Genomic DNA, 20,315 nt, shown 5'->3' with positions numbered 1-20,315 from the left:
AGCTGATATTAATGCAGCTCTTGGCAAAAGTGAGAGAAATTACTAGTTGAGCAGTTTAAACTCTCCAACTCTTGGAGGAATTGGTGGGTCTTTGCCAGACAGCAGCTCTCACAGGGAACAGAATTGCACTGCTGTGCCAAATTAGGTGTTGTTTCTGGGTTCCAAGTGATCATTGGCTTTATTTTGCCTCTGTAAATAACAGCAAAAGCTTGCACTTTAAGTAGATGTGCTAATCCAAGAAGGGAAAACAAAACCAGCTCTGTATTGGAATAGTGTTATTTCCTTCTAAACTTTAGCTCAGTGTGGCTGGAACCTAGCCTGAACACGAACAGGACTAGAAGGCTGTAAATATACCAGCTCTTTCTGGGGCTTCTTTTATTTAACACTTTGAAAACTGTGTGGCTTTTCCACATCTGGAAGGGTGGAGCCATTTTTTCTATGGGAAGATGTCCCTTCAGAAACAGGTACACGTTGTTTGTTGACTAGCAGTATCTCAAGTGATGCCTAGCCCCAATAGAGGGCACTCCGAACCTGGAGATAGGGGAACCCACTAGAGCAAAACCTTTAGCTGCTCCTTTCTCCTACAGCACGTTGGAGATGCAAACAACTGGTAGTCCCTACGCTAACAGAACAGGGTCATTGCATGACTGTGCAGTACTTAGAGTAGGTCTAGCACAGGCAGGCCAGGAGGAATGGTTGTCAGAGTATGAAGGACGGATGGGTCTGCTAGTGAAAACTAGAGGAAGTAATTAAGTGTGGAATATGATCCTTGGTAGCTTGTCTTATTTTCTTCTTCTCAGACTGGTTTTTTTATTTATGGCAGTCATTGATACTAAATATTATAGGCTTACCTGAACCTTTATTTTATTTCTATTAAGATACTTAATTTGTTCATCATAACATAGGGTGATAGTTAATGAAGCTACTTGGTCATCACACTTTTACTGAATTGATCTTTACCAGTGTGTATTAAAGCCAAGACATATGCTGTTAAGTGCATAGTTTGATGGTTAGTCTTTTCAGAGTATTTGGCAAGTGGGTTTTGATCAGTTTTATTAGTAAATGTGGCATCAAGGCTTGGTCAGTTTGAGAGTGTTAAAAACAAATGATGAAGCTAACATCAAAGCAGCAACTGTCAGCTGTCTGTTCTGTTCAGTCAGAAGCTGCGGCTTCTGTGGGCTAAAAGAAGGAAAAATACCTATAGAAGACAATGTTTTTACTTGCAGCTGCACCTGATCAGAACTCAGGATGTGAGGGTGCAGTGGGTATCTGGAGTAGACGTTGCACAGAAACAAAAGATGTTCTCTTAGTGCTTGTACTTCTGGGTTTATAGAAGAGAATTTTGCTTCCTGGGCCCTTTGGAACAGGACAAAGTAAGGTGCATCATTCTGTCTTTGATTTAGCACTTAATGTTTTTATTTCTTTTTAATTCTTCTCTCTCACTTTCCCTTCCCTAGCATGGCTTCTAGCTTGACTCTTCTGAAAAGCATTACTCAAAAATGCCAAGTAATCTCAAACAGATTAGGCAAGACAATAAAGAATTATTGTCTTGGAACGTACCAGCCACGGATGGCTGACAAGTGCTTTCTCTGCTTGACACTTAACATGCTGGGAGATGTCGCTAACAAAACTGACATTGTGTTTTGTTTGTTTTTTTTAATGAATTGCTGCAGCTCATTAATGCAACTTAATTACACTTATATTCCCCATTTCCTTCAGCCCATTGCTTCCCCTCAAAATGATCCTGTCACAAAAAACCCTTCCATCGGGATGTTGTCAGGCTTGTGCCTGGAATAAACATGGCTGCTTGGTGGAGAAGGCAGGTACAAAAACATCTGTGATCAATGAAACATTTTCCAGTGTCCTGCAGCAGGTTTCAGCTGTGGTATATGGTTACACTGGTGTTAATTTAATGTAGATGGGCAAACCCAGAGTAAGCTGTAGCTGCTCTGGGAATAGCTTGGCATGTTGAAATGGGGCTAAGCTCTGTGCTGAGTAAAGATTTGGTGCTTGTACTAGTTTTTTAGCTGTTCAGCATTATAGGAGTTAGGTCACAGAACATTGAAATCCAGGACAAATGCCTACTGCTAAGGTGCAGACCATGTCTAAAGAATGAGGAAGGGAGTCCTGAATATAGGGGGGGTGGAAGAAGGGATGAGCTGTCATCTATAACTTAAAAAAAAAAGGAAGAAAAAAAGCCTAAATAATTCAAATGTAAATAGCCCCCACCTAGTTCTATATAGGCAGGGAGGAGATGAGGTTGTGTTAGGGGATTTAGGCTCTTTTCAGAACAAGGGAAAGGAGAAGGGGAAGAGGCTAACTACACATCGTGAAATGTCCTGGGGTGTTACGCAGTGCTTCCTTCTTTCTGGATCCATGGCACAAGGAAGCAGCTCCAACTTCAACTGTATCTCTTGAGTGAGGCTCTCGGTGAACGTGGTCTGCCCAAGGTCTTCAGGCCTGTGCGGTTTATTGGCTGGTACCACCAGACTATGGTAGGAATGGTTCATCAGGGCACTTGGCGAATTAAAAACCAACCGCGTGGCCATTCTTCAACGTACATTCATTGCATTTGAAAAGACAAGGAACAAAAAATGGAATGGAGTTCACCATCCTGCATTTCCTCTGCCAAAATTCCAGGCCACAGGCGATTGTTTCCTGCAGCACCTTTGATGGTAGAGTGCAAGGTTTATCCATCCTCTGGCTCCTCTTCACTTACGCAGGCCTGTAGGGGGGGGGAAAAGTGAAGGCAGGGCATCAATGTGGAGCAAGTACTAAGTTGCTTACTTAAGATGACAGAATTGGTGTGGAAATAATTGGCTTTGGTTTTTTTTCCTGTTCTGGGTTTTTAAATATGATTGACTACAGATGAGGACTAGGATTGAAAGCTCAGAAGTAATGTGGTTAAGTAGTCTTCAAGTCTGGAAAGAATGCTATGTGTATACCAGACCTGAATATGCTGCAGTTAGACTAAGGAACAGCTATGAGCCAAAGTGTTAGATCTAGGTATCCTCAGCATTTGGAGCTGCATAAAAATTTAGTTAGGAATTTAAAAAGCTAAGGGTCATCTCTAGAATAAAGTAGCTCATTGAAATTGCAGTGATGTGCTTTTTGTGTAGATGCAGCAGTATAAGCAGATCTACTGTTGTAGCAGTAAAGATGAGCAAATGTTTTCAGCTGAAACATCACCTCTTAAACATGCAGCTTCAGGTTGATAAAAACAGTTTGCAAATTCATGTTGATATTCAGCAAATTGTTTGTTTGGGAAAAAGTCTACCTAGAAAGAAAAGCAGAAGCATTTTGTGGTTTTTCTCTCCTGAAAGCAAAGTGGATGGTTGTTTTTTTTCCTAAGTAAGTTTCCTTTGTAAAGTATTCTGGTCATCAAACAAAGTTTAGAGGGAGTGGGGGGGGAAATCAATCCTAAAGGAGTTTCCTCCCCTTCCTCCCCCAGTGTTTCAATCTGGATTTTGATTTTTTTTTTAATTGAATAATGTTATTTGTGTACTTGTACCTGTCAGTTGATCTACTGAAGAACCTACTTTCAACCTGTAAGTGGGTGACTGTTACATGTGGTCTAGTCCTTTAAGCTGCATGCTCATAGCTGCTTCATGCCCATGGCTGGCAGACAGTCTGCACCACAAAAGAATTGATTAGGGAGTGTTAAAGTGAGCAATTACCAAGTGGAGCCTTAGATCATTCAATTAACCAATACCTCCTGTTGCTCCCATGTCAATACTGAAGTCTACATCTGATAAAAGTCACACCCTAGGTTACCCTATGGCCCTTGCCGTGGCAGATTTGAGGAAAACAGTCCAGTGCAATCTGGCTACACAACTAAAATCAAATTAAAGCTCTTAAGTCATTAATGTAGTACTTGGGGTGCCAGATAACAGTGAGTGTTATGCACAAGAGCCTTACAACTGTGCAATTAACTGCTTTGCCTTATAAATACACTCTTAAAAGTCAGGGAGATCTATTGCCCATCTCTTTACCTTTTAAATAAATAGAGGCTACCTCCTGTCATCTGGCAGGTTCTTGATTTAGCACTTAAATCACGTACAAAATCATGCTTTGAGACTATTCTGCTTTATAATTGAGACTGCACTGTGCTACTTTCTGAAACAAATTCAAAGAATGATGCCAAAAGACTGGATGGATGCAGCAGGCAGGAGGTGCTCACAAATGACATGATGAGCTGGGCCTCCTCCTGTCTTGGCAGGTGTTGCAGGGTGCTGGGAGATAAGGGCTTTAGGTGGAAACTTCAAAGCTGTCTTGGTTAACCCTTCCACAGTTACCAGTGCAAGAACGCTTCCTTGCTGAACAAAAGCAACCTGGAGCTGATGACCTGCCTGTGCAGCCTAAGAGGAGACAGTGGTGCAAGCAAGCACAGCCTGAATGTGAGTGTTAGCTAAGGAGGGGCAAGAGCTCAGCCTTTCCTTCCTGAAAACTTCTTGGAAATGTTCTCTTTTGCCTTAGGATAACTTTGGTTTTCAAGAACTGATTTATTATCCTTTGGCTAAGTACTTTGACCCAGAAACTCATGCACTGAAGACTTTAACATACCTTCTATCAAGATTCCCAATATATTATTGTTAAATAATTAGAACAGTGCCTTGATTGGTAAGCAGCAGTGAGATTAAGGGTAATTCTATTACATAGAAAAACTTCCAGAACAATTTTATCATGATAATGTGAGTGTCTCTTACTTAAGCTTGTGACTTGAGATAGGAACTATCACAACCAAAACCCCCTAGAGTCAATGAAATGTAGAACAGGAGCAGTTGTTGAACCTGGAGTAGAAATAACTGTATTTATATAGAACATCATTGTTGCTGTGTGAGTGTTGGAGGTGCTAATTAAGATGGAGCACACTTAAACCACGCTTTTGTAAAAATCATGCCTTTTTAAGCAACAGTACAAAACTGTTGGTTGATTTTTTTTTTTGTGGTGGTGGTGGTGGTAGTTGGCTCTTTTAAAAAAAGAAAAATAACACCTGGCTGTTGATAACTTGTGAGGTTTTCCACTAACTGGGGACTTGCAAATGATGTCAAGGAGGCCAGTAGATTACCATGATAAAGCTGGGAGATAACTGGATTGTGGTCTGGAAGTACCTATTATCAGTAATCATTTTCTTCCTGGTAGGAGGCAGAGGTATTTAAGAACTTTTTTCAGTGCAGTGGATGGAAGCTGAAGGTCAGAAATGTGTACGTTTTGAATTCTGAATTTAGCAGCTGATAACCACTGAAGTAGGCTGCCAAGGAAAGCAGCAGTTTCCCTTTAATAACTTTTAATATGCTGTCACAGTTCAAAGATATCTAACTCATAGACTACATGCTTGTTACAGACATTATGGCAGTTTGTCTTGGACTTAAGCTATGCTCATTGGTTGAGGTCAATGTCATTGTTCTGTGGGGCCTTCAGATCTATGAAAAATCATAAATTTAGAGAGATGGAGAAGAGATACTAGGGAAAAATGTAAGCTAGGACAAGGGAAATGGTACATTGGAAGGACAGGAAAGAGTGTGATCTCATCAGAAAAGGCTAGATAAAACTGGAGTGAATAGGATAATTCCATTAAGGAATGAAGGAAAGTGATCCTGTTAGAGTTGTGGCAACAGGGGAAGTGCATTATCACGAGAGCAGCTGACAACTGACAATGGGGTGATACTGTTCTAAAATGAAAGTTCGTGGTTGTGGTTAGCTCCAAGTCAGTAGTTGAATAGATTTGGTTTCATTCAGCATTTTCTTCAACAAAAAGGAGTTAAAACCAGAAAGTATGTGTTCCTGACTCCTAGCTGTTCTATAAATTTGAACTTGGATGAAAATGAAGTTGGAGGTATGTGTTGCTTTGCATCTTCTTAAACAGGATGTAAAAAAGAAAATGCCTTCGGTCATCATGAAATGATATTTGCAGCAGGACAAAGGCATCTGGCACTCGGTGCCCCAGACTGCAAAACTCCAAGTATCTGTTCTTCTTCTTACTCCCATTCATAATGCGGGAGAAAGATGAGAGCTAGGTGAAATAAATAAACAAAAATTGCTATTTGGTTGCTGCTGTGAAATTTGTAGAGGGTCACCCTATCTACTGCTCAGCAGCTGTTTTCACCTCCCATTAGCCAGAAAGAAATATTACATTGTGCTGGCAGAGGCTATCAATAGATAAGTGATGGTTTGAAGAATGGTAATGAAGAACAACAAAATTATCTGTGTACTTCATTAGTAGCTTACCATCTTACTGAGACCCTTGTAAGGAAGTTTGACAATGCTAGCTTCTATTCATATTACAATCTCCCCATATGAAAAGTTTTCTATAAGTAGTAGCTTCTTTCACAAACAGAATTTGTCATTTTAAGGAAAAAACAGCCCAAACCCCATATAGTAAAAGTGTGATGTTTCTTCAGCATGCTGCTGTATCCAGCCAGTAAATCAGGGAGCTGCTTAAATCTCCACAGCTTCTGCAGACTGTGGAAAATTCCATCCCACTGTGACAAAATGAGAGGGAAATCAATATTTAATCTCCTGTAGCATCCCTTCTAATAATGCTATAGAACACCCAAAGTTACAGAGAATTTAATTGCTTTGCAAAAATTACTTGTTCTCCTGGTCTTGTGCTGCAGTGACAAAGTGGGTAGTAAGTCCATGCTACATTATAGGTGCACATCTACAAATCTATTTGGGGGCAGTTTTTCTTCCCCCATCCTCACATCCTTCTTTTTGGCAGGACTCTCTAGTAACATTATTCCCAAAAAAACAATCTCCAGTAGCTGTTGTTTTAAAAAAATTCTGCATGTTGAGCTGCCTTCTTGCAACTTGATTTAAGGAGTATCAAAAAGTCAGATCTTATTGCTGCTGTAAATGGATAATACTGGCCTTTATGCCTGAGAATCTCATTAAGAACCAGCTTTTAAGTGGACTGTGTGAAAGTGTGATCTGCCTTCAGCAGTGGGAAGGGATTATCAGAGGGCAGAAGCTGGAATTCAACAATGGATCTCTATTAGCGATGTGAGAGGAGCTGCTGTGGACAACTCCCCTTTCTGCTCCCTGCTCTCAGCTGAACTCTTGAGCTGCCCCACACATAGAAGCCTCTGTTCTTGTAGGCAACAGAATTTAAAAAAAAAAAAAAAAGTGAAACCTTAAGAGCAAACCTGTACCATCCTGCATACAAACCATCTAATGCTTGGTTTGATTTAATTCACTGGTGCGTTAGCTTTGTACCCTGCAGGTTCCCTAGAAGTACACAGAGATACAGGGAGACCCTGTACCTAAGGCAGAGTGAAGTTTTGGGGTGCTACCTTGAGGAGATTATTGGAGGATGACGCAGCCATGACCAGTGATCAAAATTGCATGGATTGGTCAGATATGACAGTCTGTCCACAGAGCTAAAATACAGCTTAAATAGCTACATGTTGCATAAATTTTACCCCAGTAGAGATCTGTCGTTGAGGCTCAGCCTGACAGACCACAGTTTAACCTTGAGATTGAGACTCATATTCTGCTATTGCTATGGCTGACTCTCAGCATCCACTGAGGCTGACTCTTCCTTCCCCACAGCTCCTACCTTTACCTGCTTGGGCACTATTTGCTGCTGAAAAGCCTCTCTTTGCTTTCTTCAAGGAAAAGCTATCCAATAGTTTGTTTATAACAACATCCTACAGCTGGCCCCACTGCTTCCTATCAGACAGCACTGCCATGAGCCAAGTACAGCAACACCAGCTCCACCCTGGCAACCTGGGGCTAAGCAGAGGCAGTTTCACCCCTTCTTGTGTCTACTTGTTCATTCTTTCCATGTCTGAAAAGCCTGCTGGAGAAATTAACCTGCAAGGAGGGAGAAAAAACCCCAAACCTGTGGCACCCTTGAACCATCAAACTAAGAGGAATTGCATAGCCTCTTAGCACAGGAGATGATACTTACAGGTATGTCTGCTTGAACAAAAGGTTGGTGGGTTTTTCATTGACATGGTAGAGAGGAAATGGATCAAATCCACCAATGAAATCAACTGAAAAAAAATCGAAACTCAAATAAATAAACAAACATGGCCAGAAAGTTGAAAGGAAATGAAAGAGAAAGTTGGTGCATGTCATGACATAACACAAAAATTAATGAGTGAACAGAAAAATGGTTTTTCAGGTATGGATTGCCTGGTGGAAATCTCTGTCTGTACAGATTGCTTTTCCAGGATCTCCTGGGATGGGCAAGTGTGCCAAGGAAGAGATTCAGCTAATGCAAGACTGAAAGCATAGAGCTAATAAAAGACTCCAGAAAAACAAGAGGGCGTCCCGCAGCCTCCTTGAGTATTTCCACCGTGCGGTGACTTCACGTGAGAACTGAGCTGACAAAGCCTCAGCCATTCAGCGACCTGCTGAAAGAAGGAAGCTGAGGAACGGCTTGTGAGTGGATGCCAGCAGAGAAGTTGGCAGCACAGCAATCCCCGTGAAGGTTATATAGTGAAGTGGGAAATTTCTTGCCCCACTTGTCTTTCCTGCTAGACAGACAACAGCAGCTTTGCAAAACTGCAAATACCTCATTATCTTCAGCTCTGATATTTTTCACGTCCCCTCTGCCAACTCAATTTCTTTTCATTTTATACAGATAGGAACAATGCTTCCCTTCTCCAGTATTCACATAAGGGCATCGTAACTAAACAAGGAAAGTTTTAAATGACAATTCCCTTAGTAACCATAGAAGAATTTTCCAAGTCTCTCTTAGTTCCGCTGAAATTAGGCCAAGTCTATATTACTGAGCTGGCCAACGCAGCCAGGTCAGTAGGGGTATGATGTGGTGTGATTTGTGACTGACCTAGCAGGCCTTGCAAAAACCTTTAAAATAGATCCAGCTTAGACCACTGTTTGGTGCCACCTTAGTGCATTTTGTTTGGAAGTGTGAAAGTTATCTGGTCCAAGTGCCATTTAAAAATAACTGGAGAGTCTTATTAACTCTATAAATGCCTGCTTATTTTTCTTTCCTGAAGGTGGCACTATTATTTTAAATTTTAGCTAAAGAGTTTTGGTATTTTTTTAGTGAACAAACAATAGAAAAAATATTTACTAAATATATTGGAGGTGGAAAAAAAAAACCCCTCTTAAAATATATTTAGAAACCCAAGGACAATGTATTCTCACAAATTCCATCTTGATGGATAACTTCATGCTGATACTGTGATTATAGAACAACTGTCAGTTAATGAGTGAAATCTGTAGAGGTTCTAAGTTAATTGGGGGGATAATTCCCAGTAGTTTCAGAGAGACTTGACCTTTTCTCAGCCACTTTTGAAAATGTCTGAGTATTTTAAAATCAAGACAGTTTGCAGTTTTGAAAAACAAGATACTAACTATATTACCTCAGTTGTAGAATGTCTAAATTAGGAAACCGTAAAGAATTGCAATTTTCAGTAACTGTCTAGTACCTTGAACAAACACAAGTCCTGTAATCTGAGCACCTAACTATAGAAGTACTCAAAATCTAAGTCACTTAAAAAATCTTAACTGTGGTTCATTGTTGCAATATATTACAGTGTATTAGCACATCTAAAATATTCTTGCCCACAATTCAGCATTAGAAGATCCCTACTGCTGTGTTTTCTCATGAAAATCACGTTAGCATGAGCTTCCTGATTAATGTGCCTCAGCACTTATAATTACTTCATGCTGCATATCAAAGCAACATTTAAAGGAAATCACAAATGGAAGAGAAAATTAAAACGCAGCTCAAATTTGTTCGGGTCAGTGGAGGGATCTACCACTGTGAGTGTGAAATATTGATGGTTTGTCATTGTTAATTATTCAAGCTGGCATTTTAACTCCAAGCTGGGAAACTGGGAGAGAAAAGGAATTTGTTAGTGGGGAAAAAAAAAAAACCCAACATATCCTGAAATTAACAGCTCTGTGTTTCTAGATAATACTTCCTTCCATGTGGTTGCCTCTCCCAACAGATCTGTACTAAAAAAAATGAGCTCTGTCAAGTTATTACTTTACAACATTCAAAGGGGGCTCAGAACTCAAGCTATTTAGCTAATAGAAGAGCTATAGGGTAATTTTTAAAGTATTACTTATAATGTAGCACTTCCACTAAGTGCACTGCCAAGCTCTAAACAAATGATCAATAAAGTTGGTAGAATGAGTTCAGCCTCACAGGAAGCAACAGAAAAACATGAGGACAAGTCAGATAAGCAATGCATCTCATCTCACTCCTATGAAATCAACATCCTTCATGTACTTTCAAATATTCAGTTCAAAGCTGTTGTTTTTCAGCTGAAATCCATGCCAGCTGCTCTTCAAAACAACAAAGCTACTTGCACAAACCTAATGAACATCTTAAAGAAGTGATACTTGGATATAAAACCTTTGGATCAGATCCTTACCTGGAGTAAACTGGCCTAGACCCAACACATTGCCAAAGAAATCAAACTTCACATTTATTTGAACCCTAGGCATCCATTCTCTTGTTTGCAAAATGATTGGTCTCAAAGGGAGTTTTAAAAGGGCAAAGTAATCCAGGACCAGGTTATGGATATTTGCATAGATCCCACAGACCCAAGAGATTCCTCTGATTCTTTGCTCTTGTCTAACATGTCATAGTCAATGCATGACATGATGCTTAAGAGATTTGTATACCAAACATGAGGGAGTTAGCTCCTTCCTCCTCCTTGTAATTCAGATGCAGTACTTCCTCTGTTTTTAAGTTAAGTGGTCAGGTTGGTCCTTGGCAAGAAATCTTATGCTGTGCTTCATCCTCAGCTTGTGGCGTGTGATACTCAGCAGGTGACCTACTCGAGTACTGCGCTGTATTCTTTGTTGTAAGGACTCTTAAATTACAACGGTAATATTTCAGTAGTATTATTCTTAAGCTGTCTAAGCTTGAGAACAGAAGAAGTTACCCAGTTTCTCTAAAGCTTTGTCTAAGTAAGTGAGAAGCCAAAACGTTTTGTGTTGAAAGGGTAGCAGAATTACAGCATCGAACACATAGTGACACGGGGGAAAAAACCTCAGTAAAAATAGCTGATCCCTGAAAGGTAGGTAGTGCCCTATGATATAGATGGAGAGATGGAAAGAAGTCTGATGACAACTCAATCCTGATAGACAAACATCTGAGAAAGAAATAAAATTTAATAAAACCTTTGCCAAAGGATCTGTTGATAAATACTTACAGCTGTCTTCTTCTTCTGTAAAAACACTAACAACGTAACAGGCGTAGACAAAGCCCACCAGCTGGAAAATAGAGAATAAATCATTTTAGCATCAATCTTGTGAGACTGGTCGAAACCCACTTGGCACAACTTCAACATCCAATATTTACTGTCGACTTGGCAGCATTACTGTAATGGTGGAGCCAAGTCATATTTGCTGTAAGGTAGGGAATGCAGGTGTAGGCTTAAGGAAAGACAGTGCTGGGAGCATGCTCAAAGGTCCAAACTAAAAACTTGCAGGACCCATCCTCACCTTCAAAGTAGCAGCCTGCTCTTGCTAGAATGATTGGCAAGAACATGGGCTCATTTTGTGACATTGGAAGTACCGGGCTAAGTTTACTCTCTGTAAGAAGTGATGAGGATGCAGGAGAGTGATGGATGGCTGCATAACGGACAGACATACAGGTGGAGGTTTTATTAACAGAGGTGCAGGGACAAGAAATCATCAGTTCTGAATTCCTGTCATAAGGGTTATGCAAAGGAAGACAAATTACTTTGGTGCAGGAACTACCAAGAAGGTGCAAGTAATTTTTATGCAGATGAGAGAGAAATTTAGCTAACCATAAAACTGGTGATGCCAGCGATGATCAGAGACACTGAAATCTTTAGTAACTTTGGCTTGGAGATCAAAAATTCATTGGAAAGAAATCCCAGTCTTACTCTAGATCTACAGTTTGTAAGGTTCTTTCTATCTTTAGAGAGTAAACACTTCTGCATGAGCTAATCAAGCATTGGGCCTGCAAGGTAAATGGGCCAGAGCACAGTGAGAAACAGACAAGATGACAGCAGTGGTCTTAATTCACAAATTGCATAGGTTAGCAGTGAATTGCTGCTTCCTGGGAACCAAACAGAAGCAGGGGAGCAGCAGTAAAACAATAGGGTGCCTCTCAAGTAACAGCCATCCTGGCATGGCATGGCCCTCATGTCAACCCATTGCTCAGAGCAGTCTTTAGAGCAGAAAACTAGAGTGAGCATTAGAAAAATAAATTTAAAGTAGCCTGGTGGGTCTGTCCTTAGTTGGTGGTTTGTAGAAGCTCTAAAGCATCAGAACTGCTTCATTCCATTTCACTAGCAAGTTGTTACTCAGTCTGAATAGAGAAACAAACTACTGGTACTACCAGAGTTAAGCATACTAGATCCAGCAGGCGTTTATTTTGCTTTGCCTTCTTCCTGTTAATCAAATATCCTCTCCATCCTTCATTTTACATCTTTACGTAACACCCCACTTAGCGAGATCTTGGTTGACAGTAACTGTATTAGTAAAGTTATTGCGAGACATAATTGTTTTCCTCTGTGAACTCGATTCTTTTCAACAAGAGTTAGACTGTAACGTGCAGTGACTCACTCTAAGGGAAGACAGAATGATGCATGGTAGGGCTTGAAAAGTAGAGTCCATTCATTTTTAATATGACAGAAAAATACATCATACCAGAAAACAAAAGGCAAGATAATGAGATTTCTACTGGAGAATTATAAGGCATTTGTGATTTCTCCAGCTCTCCTTACAAAGCAGACCTTGTTGGAAGGAAATGGAATGCTTTTGTAGCATCACTAAACCTTGTATTTCCTTTACAATTTTGTACAATCATCTGAAAGACAAGCCAGCTCTCTCCTCTGCTCTTGAGTAAGCCTTACGGAAGCACGTCCTGGTACCTCAGTGGAGCAGAAGTAGCTCTGTGGACTCTCTCATTCCCCTGCTGTGCATTTTTGAAACCAGGGCTGCTTCATACTAAGTTTCTATGAGCTCAAGTGGACTTCACACAGGAAAAAGAGAAAAAAAAAAAAGCCTTCCAGGTGTGATGCTGACTGCGAGACCACGTGCAATGGCCAATCTAATTTTACCTGCTGACTTTTAGAATTGCCTCTGCGTAGAACCATTGCTTTTTAAAGGCAGACAAAAAAATCAAAGCAAAACAAACAAGAAAATCAAACAAAAAAAAATCAGAATAATCAGAGATTTTTCCTTCTCTTCTATTGCTTGTACTGTGCTAACATAAATCCCGGGGATCTTTCCCCCCTCCCGGATTTTGAGGTGGGTTTGGGCAGGTTCGGTGGCCGGGCAGGAGGGCTGCGGCCCCGGCCCAGGAACTGGCCGTGGTGCTGACGCAACCCCCGCGGCTGCACCCCGTTGCCTTGCGTCATAAGTGGGCTTGGCTGGGAAATCGGCAGTTAGCGCCCATCAGCTGGGCTGCGGTAGCTAACGACCTCAACGCTTATAGATGTTTTTGGAAAACCAGGGTGCTTCAGATTAAAGCGTCCCAGCATTCAATGAGATGCCTAACCACCCACCTGCACACTCTGCCCTACAACAGAAGTGCATTTGCACTTGCCCTAGGATAGAATTAGGATCAAATGTGTGGTCACACACACTCTTTGTACTTGCTTTAGCATTTTTATAGTTTAAAGATCTAGTCTTTTACATTTTACAGGACAAAAGGTCAAATAATGCAATTTATATACACACGAATATCCAAGCAGGAAAAATGCATCTGGAATGTGTGCCCAGATTCCAAGAAAACTCTAGGAGTATTTTCTCTTCCCCAGATTTTCCACCATGCCTCAGAGTAGGAACGCTGGGTCAATAGCCATGCAAAGTGGCAGCCCTAAATCCATTCAGTGTTATTATACCCTATAACATGTACAAACAAAGCTTGTGTGATATCTGTCTCTGAGAACTCCTGATAGTATTACAAGGAAAATTACTTATCTGCCCAGTTTATGGGCAGAGTGCATGAATGATTATCAGCCATACTGTCAAAGGGAACCTGTTAAACCTCTGAAAATTGTTCACGGTTCAGAAGCACCAAGCAAGCAGTAAGATTGTCTTGGGAAGTTTGTTTTGCACAGAAATTAATGCCTCATAACCCTGAACCATCATTCCTCTCACCCCATACATTTTTCCTTTTATGACTAAGGTGATCTTTTGCATTCAGAAAAAAACAAACCAACCAACAGCTAGTGAATTAAGTGAACTTCCCTAACTCTCTAATTCCAGCTCTATTAGAATGGAGGGTTTTCTTTTTTATTTCTTGTGTCTCCTGGCTTTGTTTCAAAATTGCCTGTTTAGTGTTTAAAATTCACTTTTTATTGACTTTATAATCCCTTCCTTCTTTATGAGTTTTATCAATAAAAAAATTGTTTAATTAATGGCACTTTTTATTCAAAGAAGTTTTGGTAGTCTTGTGACCTGGCCAGAACAGGAGAGTTTCAGTGGCAAGGAAGGTAGAGATGTACAATGTAAACATGAATTGCATTTTTATATGGGCTGACCTAAGCTATAATTAAATATATCACCTCAGGGAAGAAATTAACTCCTGGGACTCCCCATGATTCACCTTCTGCATGAATTATGAATATAGCTACAGAGGAGAAATGCCACCCCTATTGCCCAGTCCTTTTCACTGGAAGAGTCTGTTAGAATCTGCGATGAGCAGAGTCCAAGAGACACAAACCTTCTGGCTCATCCCTGATGAAGATGCATCAAGCCCCCAAACATCACCAAGTTTGGCAGCAATTAACATGGAACAGAAAGCTTCACAGAGGCCAAGGGTTTGGAAGTAATTTCACTCTTGCTCAAAGTGCCAGCTTGGTTGCCAATTTCAATACGAAAGAGGGTTTTAAGCTCTACTGTCCCAGGGAAACAGCAAGAATTCTTAGATCTTTGCAAATTATGTAGGGGAGGTTGAAGAGAAGGGAAAACGTCAGTGATGTAAAATGACACTAAGCTATTGCTCTAATTCCCCAAAGAATGTTCCTGGGCTTTAGCCTCTGCTGCTGTTTCTCTACTTGTTCTGCATGTTCAGTACCAGCTTCCTCCAGGCTGCAGAAGTATCCGATTAAGCTTTTTTTATTAGGAACACATGTTGTAGGCAGGTGTGTTCAGTCAGCCTGTCAGACAGCCTGGGAATGCACATGCTGCCGAACAAAAGAGGATGGAGTTGGGATGTCCCAAGCATTCTGCAGGCAAGTGAACAGAGCAGGAGAGAGAGGAAGAAACAAGTGTGCCCAAAGGGAGTGAGGAAAATATAAATCTGTACATCCCTCTGCCTCTCAGGAATCAATTAACTTTTTAATAGTGAGTTGAAAATTGTTCACAAACCAGGAGCATTGAACTAAAGTATTGGAGCTGGAAAGACTGAGTTACAGCAAGATCTACAGAAAGGGACTAGCTGGCTGCAAGCATGCAAAATACATGAAGAATGGGAAGGCAAATTTTAGGTGGTGTTACTGTTGCTTTTGTAAAATCTTAGCTTTAGTCTGCATCTGTACTAGTGAAGATTCTGGGCTCTTCAACAATTCTCTCAACAGAAAAACTTGCCATCATTTTTTCCACCACAGAGAACACGTTCAGAGTCTCCTCCTTCAGGGCAGATGTATTCTAGGTCTCACTTCTAATCAGAGCTAATGAAGTGTGTATGCTCTCATCAGTGAGAGAGGGAAAATGAAGAGGTCTGTGCTACAAGAAAGCAAAAAGCCAGCTTGTGAAAGAAAGAACCATTGTGACCAGATAGCCAAAAAGATGCAATCAAAATCCTTTGATTCCTTGACCTTCTTTACTCTTTGGATGCAATTACGACCACTGAAAGCCTAGCTTCTGCCGACAGCAAAGCATCTCTTGTACGTTGCTTCTCACATAACATCTGCTGTCAAGGCTTGCATTGCCGCCTTCCTGGGAACCTTCCAACCTGTCAGTCTGAGTGAAAACAGCAGACAGGCAGGCAGTGAGTTCTCTCGGTTGGGAAGACATTTCTAATTTCCATCCCATTCAGTGGAGCCTCAGGAAAAGCCTAACCCTCCCCACTCCCAGAACTACCATATGGACGGCCCAGAGCTATGCCAGGTATTTCAGAACTAGAAATCACTCCCTTCCCTGCTGGCTAGCAAATTGGGGAGATGCAAGAATAATCCTTGCTAAGATAAAAACAAAGCTGATTTCTTAACAAACTAGTTGCTGTTGCATTTCCTAATTGGGTTGGTACTAGTTCTACAGCGACATTTCTATACCAGTACAGACTTTAAGATGTTGTTACAATAAGTTTTTTACTCCAATGTGTTCTGTGCTAAAGCATTGAGAAAGATTTTCATACTGGGCCCTACAGCTACTTGTGTCATGTGTGGTGACTGATACGCCCAAGTTTGATTGCATTCCAGATTAAAGGAGTTGCTTTTGCCTTCAAGGAGTACAGACAAGCTCTGAGTAAAAGCAGACTGAGACCTTATGTGTCTTCAAATGTATGCCCAGGAGCAGGATAATATAGTCAGCAGGAGTCAAGATGACAGCCAACACTGTGCTCACCATATGGGTTCAGGCTTGCTTTCCCTCTCCTTTGGCATGCAAGATCGAATTGAGTGAGCCTTACCCCAGTACACAATTCAGTGCACAACAGTTCCTCAATAGTCTCAAAAAAATCGCTATTTCCAGAAAACAACCAAAACATCCACAGCTGGGTACTACATAGTTAAAGAACAGGGATTTCACACTACCATATCTGGAATAAAAAAGCCAAAACACAACCCCCCCACTCCACAACTTCTAAAAACCATTAGAAAAAGCAAAAAACTATGGAAAGCACAATTTTGCCTGTCCCTTGCCCTTCTTCCAGTCTCAAATGTGTGGCAGACAAGGAGGGAACTAGGTCACATCCCTTGCTGCATCCCCTGAGCCTCCAAGTTCCTAGTCATGTTTTTTTTTTTACTATTGATCTGGTCTCTGCTGCCCATCTGCAGCACAGTACCTGCCAGGAGCTCTGGGAAGGACAGCAGCCTGTAATAAAATCTGCCTTGAAATGAGATAAAGAGAAGAGAAAAAGATACTGGCAGGGATCAAAGAGTTTGACCCTCAGAGACTAAGGGGGGAGAGAACTGGCTGACTTTTCAGGCAAGATCTGAGTAAGAAAGTGAAAACGCTTGCTTTCTGCCTTACCTCAGCAAAGCAGAGCTGAAGAGCTCCATTTGTCCCACTACATGACAAAAGTATATGAGCATTTCAGAGCTGGCAGGAGTTACAGGCCTGGGGCTTCAATACTCTACCTTTATTACAGGATAAGTAAAAATTTACTTCACTCTGCATATCTCAGCCCACACGGCTTTCTTGCCTACAAGTATTTTAGCCTCATTTCCAGAGTTTAGGATTCAAAAATCCACTGCAATTTAAATCTCAGGGAGAAAGAAAATATTTATCTAAATCCTATTTTATCTTATAGTTCCCTTCTCTGTCTCCCCATCTGGCCCTTTGTGGTGTTTTGCAGATGCACAGAGAATATTGTCATGTGCCTTTGGGAAGAAGCAAAGGAGAAAACACTCCAGAGACACAGACTCCTATATATCGGTGTGATCACTTAGCTCAGGGCCATGTGCCTAAGTTAGTAAGCTGCCATAACACAAAGGCCTATTCCGAACAAACCCAGGACCATTTCTTGGCTGAACCTCTAGCCTGGGGCACAGGGGCTCAGTGCCAGCTCAGGCGTTCAGGAAGGATGCTAACAGTGACACACGTCTGTGCTGTTAAAGTCTGACTTCAAAGTCTGTCAATTGTTTCACCAAACTCAGGAACAGCACCAGCTCAGCAGCATCAATCCTGTTCCAGCTAAGGGCCCTTTATTAAAGGCAACAGGCTCTATTCTTCTGCATACGTAGGTTTGCCTTTCTTACACATGCATCGAAGCAGCTCTCAGGCAGTTTAATGCAGATTATTTTCCCTGAAAGAGAACTAACCAAGTATTAACAGCCAGCACACATGCCAGGGAGTCCATCCAACTGAGAAAACAGGAGCTTCTCTGTCTGCCTCTTTTTTGTGAGACGGCAAGGAAGGAGTCAGAGCCTTCCCCCCTCCCTGCAGTTCACTGGGTCACACAGATCATCCCAGTAATAGGAAACGCAGGATCAAGACAGTGGAAAGCTGTCCCAAAAACGTGCAGAGAAGTACCTGGCACTCCAAAAACTTGGATTTTCTTTGTTATCCTTTAATATTTAATCAGGGCAAGTTACACTTCTTTAACCCAAAATTGAAAGGTGAAATGTGAATGTTTCACTAGTCCGCATCCACTTGTGCTTAAAGCCATTAACCACAAAGTAACAAACCAAAGCAGATTAGAGAGATGCAGGCTGCTAACTCTAATGCAGCTACAAAATGCAGGAGTACTGAGGAAATAAGGGGGACGACGGACATTTTGTTTCAGTTAATTTCACAGACAAGTGAGAAACAATTAGTTAACAGTGAACACCGAGGACATTGAATTACTGCAGCATATTTTAAAAAGCCTGTGGAAGACTGAAGAAAGAGTTGATGGAAACATTTAATGCATGTCTTTGGTGTCAGCAGAAAGAAAACATGCTATTTTCAGCTTCCTTAAACTACATTTCATTTTCTGGAGTTAAGGATCTTCTCCCTTTTATTTCTTCACAACACATGTGCACATATCTGCTCCCCCACCCATCACTAATTCATGTGGAATAGGAGAAATCCTTTTTCCAAAGGGTCTCTGTCCTTGTCAAAACACAACTTTCCACACTCCAACAGGAATACAGAGTTATTTGTTATTGTATGCTTGCACGTGATGCATTACTTCAGGTATTAGGTTGTTGGTATCCATTTCCAATACTTTCTATCAATATTGTTCATAAAAGAGAAAAGTAGAACAAACAAAAAAAGTTACAGAGGCTTTTACAATCAGATGCTACAAAAGGGGATGGAAAACATGGGCCAGCCTCTGTGCCTGGAAAAAACGAACAGCATCTCCTCGACAGTTGCTACCCCATGGCACTCTCAGCACTGTACTCACCGCGATCAGGATCTGGAAGGAGCTGTGCATGACCTCGATGTACCGATACTCCAGGGCGCAGCCTATCACAGAGACATAGGAATGGCTATCCAGCCCTTTGATGCCAGACATTGAAGCCTCCTTCCTTACACAGCCAGGACCGTTTTCACTCCACCATGACTGGTGCCGGGAGATGTTGAATGTCAAGAGTTCACTGTCCTAGAGAGAAAAGTTGCAGAGAGATCTCCATGTACTATAAAAGTGTTGATTATGCTGTCAGATGGAGGTCATACTAAATCAAAGGAGAACCTGAAGTTTCTGAGATCCCCACCCTTAAGAAATGCTGGCACCAATCAAAGTAAGTTTGCTGTATGTTCCTTATTAAGAAGTATTTTTCACAGGCCGGCTTCTGTGGTGGGAACCATTTCTGAAGCAGTCCTGCAGCACTCCAACAAGCCTATTTCACCAGCATGTACCATATTTTGGAAGCAGGTCTGAGCAGCTTCTACATCAAAAAGAGTTTTCTTGGCTGCAAACCCAAGAACACTTTGTTAGTGGATCCTGCACCCAGAAAAGAACCCTCAAGTTCTGGGTTTGGGAGATTAACCTTGCAAATATAGAAGGTAAACAAGGCAGCACTAAGCATCCTGTCACAGAATCACGTGCTATGGGTATGCCCTTCCCAGCATGGGAATCGACACAGATAACTGAGAAATATGAAATTCATAACCCTAAAGTGGGTTTGCAAAGCCTCTGTTCCTAGCTTTTAACACATTAACTAGTTCCTTCACCGTTTCTGTCTGATCTCCTTCCACACTCTTCACATATGGTGCTTCTGTGTCTTCTGTTGACCTTACTCAGCCCCAGGTCACGTTACCCAGCTGAGCTGACCTCACCTCATGGTGATGATTGCAGCTTCTTGCAAACACTTCCCCAGCAATTCCTTATCATCTCTACCCTGAGAGAGGCTTTTTGTTTTGCCCTTCTCATCTTTACTCGTTCCATGATTTAAACCATGCCATTGTGGAGGTTACATAGTGAAACGCCACACAAGTAGTGCAGGAGTTTGGTGCGTGACCAGGTGCTTGCTTAAGAATGACAACACTTTCCTTACACTTGAAAAAAAAAAAGTGGTACTTGCTGGAGTACAGGGAGAGCTTTAGGATTTTGAGCTTACAGGACATGGCAAAACCCTCCCTGCAGACAGTAAGGGACAAACTTGGAACCGGCTGACTAGATCAGCCACATCACTTTGCAGATGAGCACTCAGTGCTGGGTGCCCCAGCAGCTCTCTTGGGTCACTTTGATGTGGAATCAACAACCCCTTTTGACCACAAAACAGGGCAGGGGGTTGGAAGTTTTCTTCTGAAGG

General features: G+C 41.5%; 1 protein-coding gene across 2 annotated transcripts in view; it reads right to left on the bottom strand.

The window, feature by feature from the left end:
• Positions 1–839: 839 nt before the first annotated feature.
• NKAIN4 (sodium/potassium transporting ATPase interacting 4) overlaps positions 840–20,315 on the bottom strand; it is a 53,356-nt gene continuing 33,880 nt past the window's right edge. The window contains exons 4-7 of one of the 2 annotated variants that reach the window (XM_075768688.1): positions 18,965–19,162; positions 11,145–11,205; positions 7,913–7,997; positions 840–2,725 (exon numbers count right to left, since the gene is read on the bottom strand). In XM_075768688.1, the coding sequence (XP_075624803.1) occupies positions 2,716–2,725; positions 7,913–7,997; positions 11,145–11,205; positions 18,965–19,162 (354 nt within the window). In that variant the 3' untranslated portion in view covers positions 840–2,715. The remainder of the gene's footprint in view (positions 2,726–7,912; positions 7,998–11,144; positions 11,206–18,964; positions 19,163–20,315) is intronic. The other variant, XM_075768689.1, reaches the window with a different exon arrangement.

This window comes from Balearica regulorum, chromosome 16, assembly GCF_011004875.1.
Source record: "Balearica regulorum gibbericeps isolate bBalReg1 chromosome 16, bBalReg1.pri, whole genome shotgun sequence".
NCBI lineage: Eukaryota > Metazoa > Chordata > Aves > Gruiformes > Gruidae > Balearica > Balearica regulorum.
This window is presented reverse-complemented; position numbering and strand designations above follow the sequence as displayed.